The 13596-nt window shown below is 40.7% G+C and overlaps 2 protein-coding genes across 2 annotated transcripts; both read left to right on the forward strand.

The window, feature by feature from the left end:
• Positions 1–842: 842 nt before the first annotated feature.
• ndufs2 (NADH:ubiquinone oxidoreductase core subunit S2) lies at positions 843–6913 on the forward strand. The gene is made up of 14 exons (XM_041030785.1): positions 843–967; positions 1907–2010; positions 2534–2724; positions 3186–3306; positions 3518–3630; positions 4321–4395; positions 4494–4571; positions 4694–4779; positions 4997–5116; positions 5241–5370; positions 5698–5793; positions 5984–6067; positions 6484–6541; positions 6675–6913. Exons 1-14 carry the CDS (start codon positions 861–863, stop codon positions 6710–6712), a joined length of 1401 nt encoding a protein of 466 aa, XP_040886719.1. The 5' UTR covers positions 843–860; the 3' UTR covers positions 6713–6913.
• A 211-nt stretch (positions 6914–7124) lies between these two features.
• On the forward strand, positions 7125–13208 carry fcer1g (Fc fragment of IgE, high affinity I, receptor for; gamma polypeptide). Its single transcript, XM_041030786.1, has 5 exons — positions 7125–7340; positions 10598–10689; positions 10852–10899; positions 11754–11777; positions 11893–13208. Exons 1-5 carry the CDS (start codon positions 7274–7276, stop codon positions 11944–11946), a joined length of 285 nt encoding a protein of 94 aa, XP_040886720.1. The 5' UTR covers positions 7125–7273; the 3' UTR covers positions 11947–13208.
• Positions 13209–13596: the final 388 nt, after the last annotated feature.

Consider the following 13596-nt stretch of genomic DNA (forward strand, 5'->3'; position numbering starts at 1 on the left):
CAGTGTGTTTGTATAGATGTGTGAATGACTGCGTGTGTATGAGAAGGATACTGTAAACACGCAGTGCCCGACTCGAGTGTGCGCGCGACTATTGTATGCATGTCAGTGTGTATACAGTATGTGTGTGTGTGTGCATGTCTGTGTCCAAGCGTGCGGGTGTGTGTGTGTTTCAGTATATGTCCATATCATTTCTCTCACAATCCTGTTACAGTACTTTTATACCTCTGGTAGGACTGTATCCTGTATTATTGTGTCTTTGAATTTAGAAAAATCCAATGTTTATCTTATTGTACTGTTCTTCGTAGCAGAGAAAACTGTTCAAAAGATGTACAACGAACGTTAAACTCTCATTTTTTAATTTCATTATCTTCAATATTTTTTAAAAATGGTATGTAATTATTTTTCCACAGTATTACATAAATAAAAGCACTGTTTTTTATAAACTGAAGAGTTTGTCCTCTTTGAGCAGATGGGTATTTAAACATACACATACAATACAAGTTCAGTTTTAAACCTGTGTACTATTCTCACACAGCAATATTGACTGAAGGAATAATTTTAAATATACCTAGCACTAAGAATTATGCCAGGTTGTATCAGTACAGGGACACATACAAACAACAACAATAGTAATAATACCTTAAGTATTATATATAAGTTATCGTGGCAATTGTTTGTTAAGTAATTAACCTCTAGAAGTTACATTTAGGCCTGATAATGGCTTTGAATCGTACTTTCTAATTTGGGATACATCCCGCCGATAGGTGGCAGACACACACCTTACACACCCAATGCGCCTCTGAAACAACAAATGAAGAAACTCTTCTACGTCATTGGCCGGAGGTTGTCTGACAGCCAAGATGGCGGCGACAATGTTGAGGTCGCTTACCAAACTAGGACGTCCTTCAACAAAATTAATTTTAAATAATAATTTGCTGATTCCTGGCTGCACTGTCCTGCAGAACAGGTAAGGCGACAAAAAGACAAAATGTGACGCTTCGTGTTACCCTTCTGTTGCCAGCCGTCTTAGCTGGAGCTCCAACGAGAATATGCAGACCTAAAGGCTAATGCTAGCACATTGCTAAATAAGCCGACTTTGTCTTTTCACAATAACACGCGTTGTCTGCTGCTGTTTGTATTTTGTTTCTGAACAGCAAACATCTAATTCTAATTAGCTTGGCACCCATAACAGCGTGTGCAGATCAAAGTACATGTTAGTTTTCTCCCGTCTTGTCGTTACCTAAGCTGTAACTGCTAGCTCTCTCATTAGCCAACGTGTGTCACTGTTTACCACACAGACTCGATGCATCTTCTGTCTGATAAACAAAACTGACTACTTTATGGTAAAGAGGCTGTAAGTTAAATCACAGGTTAGCGGAATAGTGTAGAAGAGTAAACAGTGTCTGCCTGCCACCATCTTTAACCACCAGTCATTAAAATCAGCCTGAAGGTCTCTGGAATGGTTTTTTCTTCTTTCTGTGCAATACCACAACAAGGAGGCTTGAACATAAAGGCGTTTATCAACGTATTCTGACACAGTAGGTCTACACCTACTTATTAATCCTTCTATGTATAGCCATGTATCGCATTGTTGCAACAGTTAGCATTAATTAAATGTTACTGTTATACCAGCATGACCTTTACATCTTCTCTGTGGTTTTCCGTCAACAGCCAGATCTGGCTGATCAGAAAGTCAGTTGCCAGGTTGGCAGGCGCAGTGCAGCCCTGATTATCACCGGTTTCAACTGACAGTCTCAGGAAAATGAGATTAAAGCCTCTTTAAGATCCAACACGCAGGAAGTGTGATTATCAGTGTGTTTTTGCATCTCTGTAATAATCTCTAAACTGACGGTCCCCCAGCACAACCTCGCTTCACATTAAATATATTCTTTTTTTTTTTCTACAGGAAGAAACAATGGCAGCCAGATGTGGAGTGGACAGAGCAGTTTGCTGGGGCAGTGATGTACCCCACTGCCATCAATGAAAAATGGAGCCCGCCACCATGGAATGGTACCACCATTAGTGACAGGATTCTTGTTCTGCATTGTTTATTTGTTTATTTATTTATGCAAAAGGGAAATGCAAACCGTTGTATTGCCAATAGTATGTGTAAGCTAACAGCATTCTGACATATTTATTAAATACAAAATATCAGGGATGATTCTTTGACTCACTTCTAGTTTCAGTCCCTGGTGTTGTCTGTCACCCATCCTTTATTAAAGTGGCGATAGACATTCAATGTCTGACTTAAAATGTGACAGAACTGTTTATATTTCCTCTGAGGACTGAATTTGCAGTTACAGGTTTGATGATAAGAAATCCATTAAACCTGCATATTGTTGCAAACCAGAGCAGTTTGTGGGGATCTGGCTTTGTGGTGCTACAGTTGGACCTAAATCAGCTCTAAACATTTATTCACACTGTTTATGAAAGCATCACGGTTGTAAAAATGTACTTCTCCTGAAGCAATACACACAGTTTCTGATCTGATTTCATTTTCCTTATCTTCCCCTCTATTGTTTTATTCTTTCAGATAAGGATCCTCCTGCAGAGAAGGATGTGTCCAACCTGACCATCAACTTTGGGCCCCAGCATCCTGCAGCTCATGGTGTGCTGCGTCTTGTGATGGAGCTCAGTGGAGAGTCTGTCAAGAAGTGTGACCCGCACATTGGCCTCCTTCACCGCGGCACAGAGAAGCTCATCGAGTACAAGACCTACCTGCAGGTACTGACCCGCTTACAGTATTTATAAATAATATTTTCATGGTGCTCTCCCACTCATATCTGTTTGATCACAGGTAAATTAGCTGATTTGTATGCATGCAAAGAAGCTTGTGCAACAGGGAACTAGAGAAACTGTAGCGTTGTTCTTGGTTTTAACCATTAAGCAGCAGAGCAGTGGTTGTGTATGCAAAAAAGCACAACAGTAAATTGCAAGTCAGCTTTCTGTATAATGCCTTCTTATGTTGTTTGTAACGCAACAGCGTACTGGGGAAAATAAATACAACATGATTATTACTGACCTGTGTAAAAACTAGATGGCGCAAGAGCGAGGGAGAACACCTCAACCCCTCAGATGATGATTGAGTATAATCTAAAAATACCGTTAACATGTGTCATGCGTTACTTAATTCTTGGAAGTCCCTTCTCCTGTACGCTTCAGTTCCCCTTCTCTGTCTGGCACAGGCTCTGCCCTACTTTGACCGTCTGGACTATGTTTCCATGATGTGTAATGAGGAGGCCTACTCTCTGGCCGTGGAGAAGCTGCTCAACATCCAAGCTCCACCCCGTGCGCAGTGGATCAGAGGTACACACTAGAAATGCTCTGAGCTTCGTTCTATTTTAAAGAAAAAAAAATTTGCCAGATATTTGCTTGATTAATTTTTTTTGGTCTATAAAATGTCAAGAAGTAGCAAAAGATTCCCCTGATGCAAGCTGATATATTTATGTTCTTTTTGTTGTTTAACAATCTCTTACAATCTCGAAATGGCTGGATGTGCTCCGTGTCGTGTTTGTAGTGCTGTACGGAGAGATGACTCGCATCCTGAACCACATCATGGCCATAACCACACACGCCCTCGACATCGGCGCCATGACCCCCTTCTTCTGGATGTTCGAGGAGAGAGAGAAGGTCAGGAGCACCTCTGCTCAACCCTTCATCACGCAAAAAAAAAAATGCTGTGTCCAGTCTGTTATGTCTGATATGTTCTGACTGCTGTTAAATACTATTGCTGTGAGCTAACGGCTCTATGGCTCCAGAGCTGTACAGCACAACGGCGTCCCCATGACATCAAACAGGATGTGAGTCAAACATGACCTTAAAGTTCCTACAAAGAAGGGATAATCAGCCATGATCAATTAACTTTGATTATTCCATACCACACTTCCTGACACACACACACCTGTGAGGGCGTCAGCAGTTAACCCTCATACCAGCGTAGGTTGTTAAGAGGCGGGGTTTGCTCGTGTTTTAGCAAATTCTTATCATACTCCTTATCATGTTATTATATCAGTCGCTGAAATGCTTTTCAGCACATAATTAGAATGCAAGCACATTATGTTGGATTGATTCCAGTAAAGCCTGACACAACAGCCTGCAGTCAGATATTCTGTGGAAGGGCAAGTGGCCCTCTCAGCGGGTGTCTGCCTCTGAGCATGTTCTGCACCGAGCGTCACAGGTAGTTTCATATCTAGTCTAGACTGGAACAACTTGTGGATTTCGATAACCCTTAAATAAAAGATCTAAACGTAGACCAACTGAGTAAATCATTTTAACTGTTTACTGTCTGAAATCTTCTGTCTGACTCTTACTTTGTCTTAGATGTTTGAGTTTTACGAGCGTGTGTCCGGAGCCAGAATGCACGCTGCGTACATCAGACCTGGTGGTGTTCATCAGGTAGGAAACTTCACCCAGCAGTTCTCTGCTTACGTCTCATTTGATTTCTGTATTTTTACATCATTCATAAAGTGCTAATGGTTTTAAATTTGTTCCAGGATTTGCCTCTGGGCCTGATGGACGACATCTACGAGTGGTGCAAGAATTTCTCCATCAGAATCGATGAAGTGGAAGAGGTGAGTGACTGTACTTTCTATCATTTTCTTCATCTCTCCACAAACTCAGAACGCCATAAAGCGTGATGAAGATCTGGTGAAGATTAAAGCGATAAATCTGGTGGTTTTCCTTTCCTGTGCAGATGTTGACTAACAATCGTATCTGGAAGAACCGCACTGTGGACATCGGGGTGATTTCTGCTGAGGAGGCCCTCAACTATGGCTTCAGGTAAAAACGCTAATGAATGTGAAAATACTTTTGTTTTATTTTCCTTCAGTTGACTTCTATGAAATTCACAAATATTTTTGGGCCACTGAGGGTCATAAAGGAATTGAAATGTTAAAAATTAAGCTCCATAACAATGTGAGTAAAATTAGTTTGGATCAGCAGAAAAAAAGTGTATAAACCCTGATATTTATCACCTCCCTCATTGTCTCTCTGCCAGTGGAGTAATGCTGCGAGGGTCGGGCATCAAGTGGGACCTGAGGAAGTCTCAGCCGTACGACAAGTATGACGAGGTGGAGTTCGACGTCCCAATTGGAAGCAATGGAGACTGCTACGACAGGTATGAAGATCTGCAAATGGCTGCAGACCCAGTCTGTTTGAAGGATCCTACTTCCTCACCGGCGATCCCTTACGTACTGATGGACAATGTTATCGACATCTGTGTTTGTGTGTGTGTGCTGCAGGTATCTGTGCAGAGTGGAGGAGATGAGGCAGTCCCTTAGGATCATGCACCAGGCGCTCAACAAGATGCCAGAAGGAGAGATAAAAGTGGATGACGCCAAGGTGGCCCCACCCAAGAGATCTGAGATGAAGGTGAGCTTCTCTTCACACTGTGAGATGCAGGCTGCTTAATCTCAAATGTGTTGCACCTTTTTCCTTTCTGGGTTTTCCCCCTGCGCTTTAGCACTTCTCCGTGTTAATTAAATTTCAGCGGTGTCGCTAATTTGTCTTCACACTACCCTCTTTACTGAATTAGGCCAGTACTGCTGTAAAATCCACTTTAATTTGGCTGCCCGCAAGGCAGGAGTTCACCTCTAGATAACCTCGGTGTTACAGTTTTATGTTTGTGTCAGCATGCAGAGTCCGCTTCCTTAAAACGACTGCAGAGACGTAACGTGTTTCGTGTGCTCCTCGTCCTAGATGTCCATGGAGTCTCTGATCCACCACTTTAAACTGTACACAGAGGGCTACCAGGTGCCCCCAGGAGCCACATACACAGCTGTGGAGGCACCAAAGGTGAGACTGCTCATAATGTGCACAATATTGTGTTTGACTCTGTAGATCTTTAGTAGACTGAGCTTTTTTGAGTCATAATTAATTGGGAAGCCTTTGTGGGCCTCTAGGGATTTTTTTTTGTGATGTAATATGCTTACTCGAGTGTATTTGTGTGTGTGTGTCTGTGTGTGTGTGTGTGTGTTGCTTGCAGGGAGAGTTTGGTGTTTACTTGGTATCAGATGGCTCCAGCAGACCCTATCGCTGCAAGATCAAAGCTCCCGGATTCGCTCACTTGGTGCGCACTTAAAAACTTCACAAGACACAGTGAAATATTAAACACACCGGGTATCAATTATTCAACAAGTTTAACAAGTTTGTCCTTAAGGCTACTTTTAGTTCATTAAGTACATTTTATAAAGTGCTATAGAACCATTTCGAAAAGCACACAGAACCTCCCCTCTCCCCTCCTTCCTGCCCATCTCTTAGCTCATGGGTACATGAACTGCTAATGTTGTCATTGAATGTGGGTCTTCGAGGCTAAAAATGTCTTTAAACTTGCATAAACAAACTATTAGAGCAGTTACTGCATTAACTTCAGGCTATACTCTCATGAATTATGAATATTCACTTTAATATGAGCTCATCTGCCCCGAACAGTGGTAGCTGGTCTTCAGTTTCTCTGAATGTTAATCCATGTTTTCTTCTCCCCAGGCTGGTCTGGATAGAATGGCCAAAGGACACATGCTAGCTGATGTGGTGGCCATTATTGGTAAGAAAGTGACTCCTAAATTTTTAAAACTGCCATTTAAAAGTACAAGGATCACATTTCAGAAGGGCCACCTAAACTTCATCATCAGTGTGTACGAGGCTGTTTAATAATGAGTCTGCTCTTCTTCTTTCAGGTACACAAGACATAGTGTTTGGCGAAGTTGACCGTTAACCTGATGCTGCTAAAGTGTTGGTTCCCCCTGAGGAGACTTCTTTCTCTTCTTCACTCATCTGTTAGTCAGGTTCTCTTCCTGTTCACTATTTGCTGTAATGATGAGGCTTTTGACAGATGACTCTACTTATGATTGCTGATGTACAATGCCCCCCACCCCCCCAAAAAAACAAACCCTAATAAATATTTTAAGTTCAAACAGTAAAATAATAAGTTGAGTTTTTTCGCTGCCAGATTTAAGCCATTTTTAACACTACTCTTTTTCAAATGCTCTATTTCCTTGAGTTGTCTGAAAACATGAGCGAAAATCAAGTAAAAAGATGACACCAAAGCCTCGACAGTATGTCCTTCCCCCGGTTTGGTGTTAAAGGGGGAGTGGTCTGATGAGATCTGAGACAAATGGACTTACAGCTCAGACCACAACTTCCCCTCTTGGCTGTGAGGTATGCGATACTCTAGTCTTCACCAGAACGCATAGGAAAAAAAAAAAAACACTTTCAGCTAGTTCTGTTTTGCTGTTCGCTGAAGGAGCCCAGTTGTTTGTGTTGAGCTTGTGTTACCATGGCTGGGTGGGGCAGAAGCACATTACTCGTGGCAATTCCTCTGTGGATGTGTTTCGGAAAAGCTGGTGAGTTGTTATAAAGTGTATTTTACTGTCGCTTACTGTTTTTATACTGCTCTGCTTTAATATGTAAAGACCTCACAGTGGTGGAATAACTTGATAGCACAACTTCAGTTATGATTGAACGGAAGCTGTGCTTTTCAGTCTTATGGCAGGGGTGGGGGTGTTTGATATGATGGTCTAGATTAAAGTGTTTAATCTAAACCATGAGTTGTTAAAAACATAGCCAACCAAAATCATTTTTCTAAAACTGCAACCAGATGTTGGCAGATGGGTACATACTTATTTAGATCAGTGAGGTTTACTGACATTTGGCCTTATTTCTGTCAGTGCAGGCAACAGAAATGTAGTCACCGCATTACAGTTCCTGTTTAAAGAGAAGCTGACCCTGCTGGTTCTTGTTTTTTTTTCTTTCTTTTTTTTTTTTTTGTGACAGCGGCCACTCATGCTGGTGTGCGCGACCACTTGTCAGTCGCACCCTGACATTTTGAACAGTTTATTAAACCAATGTCAGTTTCAAAATCCTTTCAGCTGTCTGTAAAGTTAGTTTACACTGCATGTACGGGTAGTTTCATTCTACAGTTAAAAATGTCTGTGATATGTTTGTAATATGCATCTTAGCCTAAAGCACAACAGCATAAAATGTTAAGAAAAATAAGTAAAAAGATGAAATCATTTGAGGGGGGGGTCTAATAGGCCAAGAAAATATTAAGTATGGGGAGTACACTTATTAAAGTGAAACTATTCATCAGTTCACTCAACACTTTAAACATTTAATTACACTGTAGTCAATATAGTATATAAATATTTTTAGATTGTGGACTGTTGGCTGGACACAAAAAGGACATTTTCACTATTCTATGGCATTTTAGTGACAATATAATTAAACAATCAAGAAAAAAAGGATCAGATTAATTGGTACTGAAAATACTTCTTGGAGACCTTCAAATCAAACAGCTTTGTTAGTCTATAAAAGATTCTTCAGTTCTCATTTCAAACCACAGCTGGCCATGGTCTAAATCTAGCATCTGTGGTCTCACAGCACAAGACAAGGTGACAGTACAAGTGGTGTGTGCTTCTGGGGTCACGAGAAACAAATGCACCTGTTCACAAAAAAAAAAAAAAAAATCTAATTGTTAGTTATGAGTCTGACATGCAGCGTGCGTGTGTTGGGTTCTGGACTCTGCTGAGCCGATGCAACACCATTCTTTCAAAAGATCCAGTGGCAAGTCCCTTATTTGGTGTGTTTAACGATGCTGGTGGAGAGGGGAGGTCTTCACTTGGGTTGAGATGTGGCGACTGCGAAGGCCACAGAATACGATACACGTCGTGTTCACACTCATCAAACCATTCAGTGACCTCTCATTCGCTATGGATGGGGGACACTGCCATCCTGTTACTCCCTGAATTTGCTACCCGTCTGTATTAATCACATAAAATGATAAGACTGCTAGTAATTTTTGGTGGATTACACAATGTTTGCTGCTTCCTTTTAATCAGCGATGTGCGAGCTCTGCGGAAACCAGAGGAGATGTTGATGCAGATATCACACCACGTCTCCGAGGCTCACAGGCAAGGGTAACGTGCAGCCAGAGTCCAGCAGTGTCAGGATTTTCATTTTACTGTCGCTCCGCAAAGGAGAAACAATAAAGTGATTAATTTCCTCGAAGTTGTGACGGAGAAGAAGGAAAATGGGAAGGAAGGGGCATGACACAACATGACGCTTGCTTGGGGATTTCATCATAGAAAAGCTGTCGTGGTTCTTATGTGGTTCTTACTCTATTTGGTCAAAAACTCAATCAACTTGAAATAATGAGTGTTGTGTTCATATGGTCTAACTGCATCATGTTGAAGGTTAATATTACAGCTGTCTTTGGAAAATAAATGTGAAATTAATCAGATATAAAAGCTGATGTATGCGCAACATGCATTCAGAAGTGCATGAGTGCAATGAATTAATTATTAAATGTGCCAGTAATTTACAAACAGCTTTGTAGAGCACTTCTTTTACTCATTAAATTCACTCATTTGCCTTCCTATCAGATTCCATCTCACAGTTTTTTTTCATTACAGACATCGCTTTAAATTAAACAAGGAGGAAGTCCTGTTAACAGCAAAAAGAGCTTTGACTAACCTGTTTTGTTGCTGCTGTGTTGTTTTTAGTGTTGTGAGATAATGCTTCTCTCTTCATGAGGCCAGTCAGAGCTCCATACGCCTCCGTGCTTTCTGTGGACGGCCTTTCATTTATATCACATGGCACGCTGACTGTATTTTTAAATCAAAGAGAGTTAGGTGATCATGTTGTGGAGACATAAAGCAGAAGAAACTGAGTTGTGAAACATCAATGAAATTCTAATTGACCAATTAAAAGAGAAGGACAGTGAAGACATACTCCTCTACAAACCCACAGCGTCCTTAAGACTTTACCTGTGCAAAACAGCACAGAGCCCAAAGTGAGACAACCTCATGCATCATGCAACACTGCAGCAAATGTTGCATGTATGAGGGCTGATGTGTTCCACACATCTAGGCTCAGAAATCCCTCACATGCAAAAATCAGTGTCAGACTGATGAATAAAAATATGGCATGATGCTGTGCCGTTGTGTTTTCGTAGAGAGTTCGCTTGTAATTTCTGCAATGCTATTCTTCTTCGCACAAAAGGTTCAATACACATAAAACCCCTCTGCAGTGTGGGTCTTTTAAAGTGCGCATGAGGCAGGCCAAGATGTAAAAAAAAAAAAAAAGCTTGTGGCTTTTATGTGTAGGTCATTTGACATTTCTTTGAGTAGTTCATCAAATGATAGAACGGCTCAAACATCACATCCATAGGGGACTCACAGGGAAAGATAGCATTACCCTTTTGTTGGTCATAAAATATATTTAAAAATCGTTCTTGTCCATTTTAACTGCTCCAGTGTGAATTTGTCTAATGGCTTCTTAAAGTAGTTCTTTCTATTTGGTGATTGCACCCATGTGTTATCTAACCTGTAACTTTATTTTTAAAAATGATCTGGTGTGATGTCCACATATGTCTCAACATGGACAGTGAAGACAACGTCCATATTTGAAGTTTATTTAATATCCATTTAACATGAGTGCAGAGTTGAACCTTTAGCCCGGCTGAGCTTACGGGGTTGTGTATACGGCGCTGATCAGCAGGATGACCAGCAATATAAAAAACAATCATCTATAACAACATATGCAGAAGCTGCTTGTTTTTATGTTTTTGCTCCTAATAAATTGTCCTCCTGTGTTTCCTCAGCTGCTCTTTCAGAACCTCAGATCTGTTACGTGCTGGATGGTATCCTGTTTTTGTACGGCATCATCCTGACAGCTCTCTACTGCCGGATCAAGGTTAGCATGTTACCCTATTTGCCATTGCAAAAAAAAAAAAAAAAAAACATACTGATATAAAAAGAAAATAATATAAATATAACCACAACTTGGTGGTAAAACCATAGTACGCCTGATGTGTTTGTTTTTCAGTTGTCCCTAATTTAAAATAATCTTTTACAGATCTACAATGCCAGGGAGGCTGAAGCTGGGAAAAGAAAACCAGCTCAGGCAAGGAAGAATGCAAACACACACATATACATAAACAAAATAGACACAACAGTGTCTCATGTAGTCTGATATGCATTTGGAGGTGTTAGAACAAATGCAATACATGAGTACAAGTCAACGCAGCGCAAACGAAAGTGTCAGTGAACAAACCAGAGACCGTGCTCCTCTGCAGGCAAACATAATGTCACCAGTTTGCTCAGACCTCAGTGGGCAGTCAGTGACAGGAAACACGATGAATAAATTTGGCACATGCCAAACTCCCTGTCCACATGCATATAGTGTTTTAACCACCAGCCCCGCACCGGCAGCTTTTTGTGGCACAATAGACTCTGCTCTGAAAAAGTTTTGATTTCCTGAGAACGCTGAGCAGCAGTGAGACCCATCACAGACCAATGAACATGTTCATGTGTCAAAATGTGTTCTGATGTCATTTGAATGAATGAATTAATTTTGTAATTTAGATCAATTTAGACATGTTCCTGGGTTTAAATCTAACTTAATGACACAGAGATTATTCATATAGAGTTACAGGAGCTCAAACACACAACACGCAGTTTTACTGCTTCGCAGGTTTTAATCTATTGTTTCCTATTACCAGCCACAAACTGTGCACAGTCCAACCCACAGCGAGACACACACAAACACATACTTAGTGTGTACAGATCTGGTGTGGCACACATCCTTACATCACTTCTCATATGGCTTGTTTTTAGTCTTCCTCTTAGCACAGTCTTCATACATATATTCACATATGCATCCTGTTACAGCCAAGAAAGGCAGAAAGTCTCTGGTTCAGTTTTGTGTGACATTTGCTTGCAGTTGTATCTAATGTTGTTCTTTCCTGCCTCCTGCAGAATGTTGAAGAGGGCATCTACACGGTGAGTTTCTATATCATGAATGATGAGGAGAAAGTCAGTTGATTGTTGAAATGTTAAATATGAATAATAATAGACACTGAATTTCTAATTTTCTCTCTCTCTGTCCTCCTGTCAGGGTTTGACCCCTCATGCCCAGGATACGTACGAAACCATCGGCATGAAGAAGTGATGTGATGACTTAAAGTCCAAGACAGACATTTTCTATGAAATTCCTTTTTTAAAAATTGTATTTAATATTGCATATTATACTCTGCATAGACTGAGAGAATGTGAGATTGTAGTTGTGCTCATTTCCCTTTTGCTAATGTAGAGTTAAAGTTAAGAAAGATACAAACAGGGAAGTAGAACTCAAGATCAACATTCTCAAAGTTGCTTGTATAAGATATTCTCTGCGCTCTGTTATATTTAATTTTTGTATGGGTGAATGTGTGTGAATAAGAAAGATGTCAGTCCACTCTGCCTTTATATTAGTTCTTTATTCTCTAAGTTTCATTTCTTGAAATCATTTTGATTGCTTAACAGCACAAAACAGGAAGAAGATGTTGTTTCTTCCTGCAGAAAAACGCTCTAAAAGTATCATAGATTTTAGGAAAGATGGCTGATTGTGGACGCAGTTAAAGGCTGCTGGGGGGGCGTCCTCTACAGTACAGTACCTTGGAGGTGCTGAGCTGTATTCCCTGTACACCACAGGATGGCAGTGATGGTGTCAGTGGCGTGGTCCTTACCCTCAATCAGAGGTGTCCAAACTGTTCCACAAAGGGCGGTGTGGCTGAAGGTTTTTGTTCCAACCAATCAAGAGCACACAGTTTGACCAATCAACTGTCTGAAGACAGTTGATTAAATGAGTGAAGTCAGGTGTGCTGCTGCTTGGTTGGAACAAAAACCTGCAGCCACACAGCTCTTTGTGGAACAGTTTGGACTCCTCTGCCCTAAATAAAATGAAAGAAATCACACACACTTCTGTAAAAGTTGTTTTGTATGTGAATTGTTGCGTGTACATAGCTTAAAGCTCTTATACTTCTACATAGTCTATAAAATCGATATCATTTTTCATGTACTTTGTTAAATTACTTTGGCTCTCTTCGAGTTGCAGTGGTAAATCAAAACAACCCTGTCTCTCTGTGATTATGTTTACATGAGGAGTGGTAAAACTCCAGCCATCAACAATCACACAAATAATTAAAAGTCACAGTTTTCTGACAGTGATTTGACTATTATGAAGCTCATAAAGATTTCCATCATGTCAGGCTGAAAAGATTTTATATGAGTCTTTTACATGCAACTAATAAATCTGAAAAAGACTGCAACTGTGTGATCCTGTGAGGAAAAACAATGAAGCCAAAAAAAAAAACATTTAGTATAATGTACAGCAGATTTATGAGGTGGGTGTAACGATGACATTTCATTTGGAATAAACTTGATTAAATATTAGTACCATAAGTGAGCAGACTGGTTTATTCCTTACTCCTCATGTTTATAAGTGCCTCTGTGGAGCTCGGCTGGGTTGCTGTTTGTGATCATCCCATTAAAATGAAAGGATTAATTTGTTTTGTTTTGTTTTTCTCCTGATGGAAGGGGTCACCTTCAGTTGTGGCATCGCTCTTTCTGCTCTGATATCCACTCTGTCTAACTTGGACGCGCTTTAAACGGCCTCTCCGCGCCTGCCTGCTTTTCACCTGCCTCTCCTCTGAGCAGAGCAAGTAAAGACGAGAAAATAACTGTCAGTGTGCCTTAACCAAAACCGGAAAGGTGACTTTGGTTGCACATGTGCGCGCGTCAGCGTGTTTGTGTGTGTGTGTGCACGCGCGAGAGTGTTTGC

Source organism: Toxotes jaculatrix, chromosome 23 (genome assembly GCF_017976425.1).
Source record: "Toxotes jaculatrix isolate fToxJac2 chromosome 23, fToxJac2.pri, whole genome shotgun sequence".
NCBI lineage: Eukaryota > Metazoa > Chordata > Actinopteri > Toxotidae > Toxotes > Toxotes jaculatrix.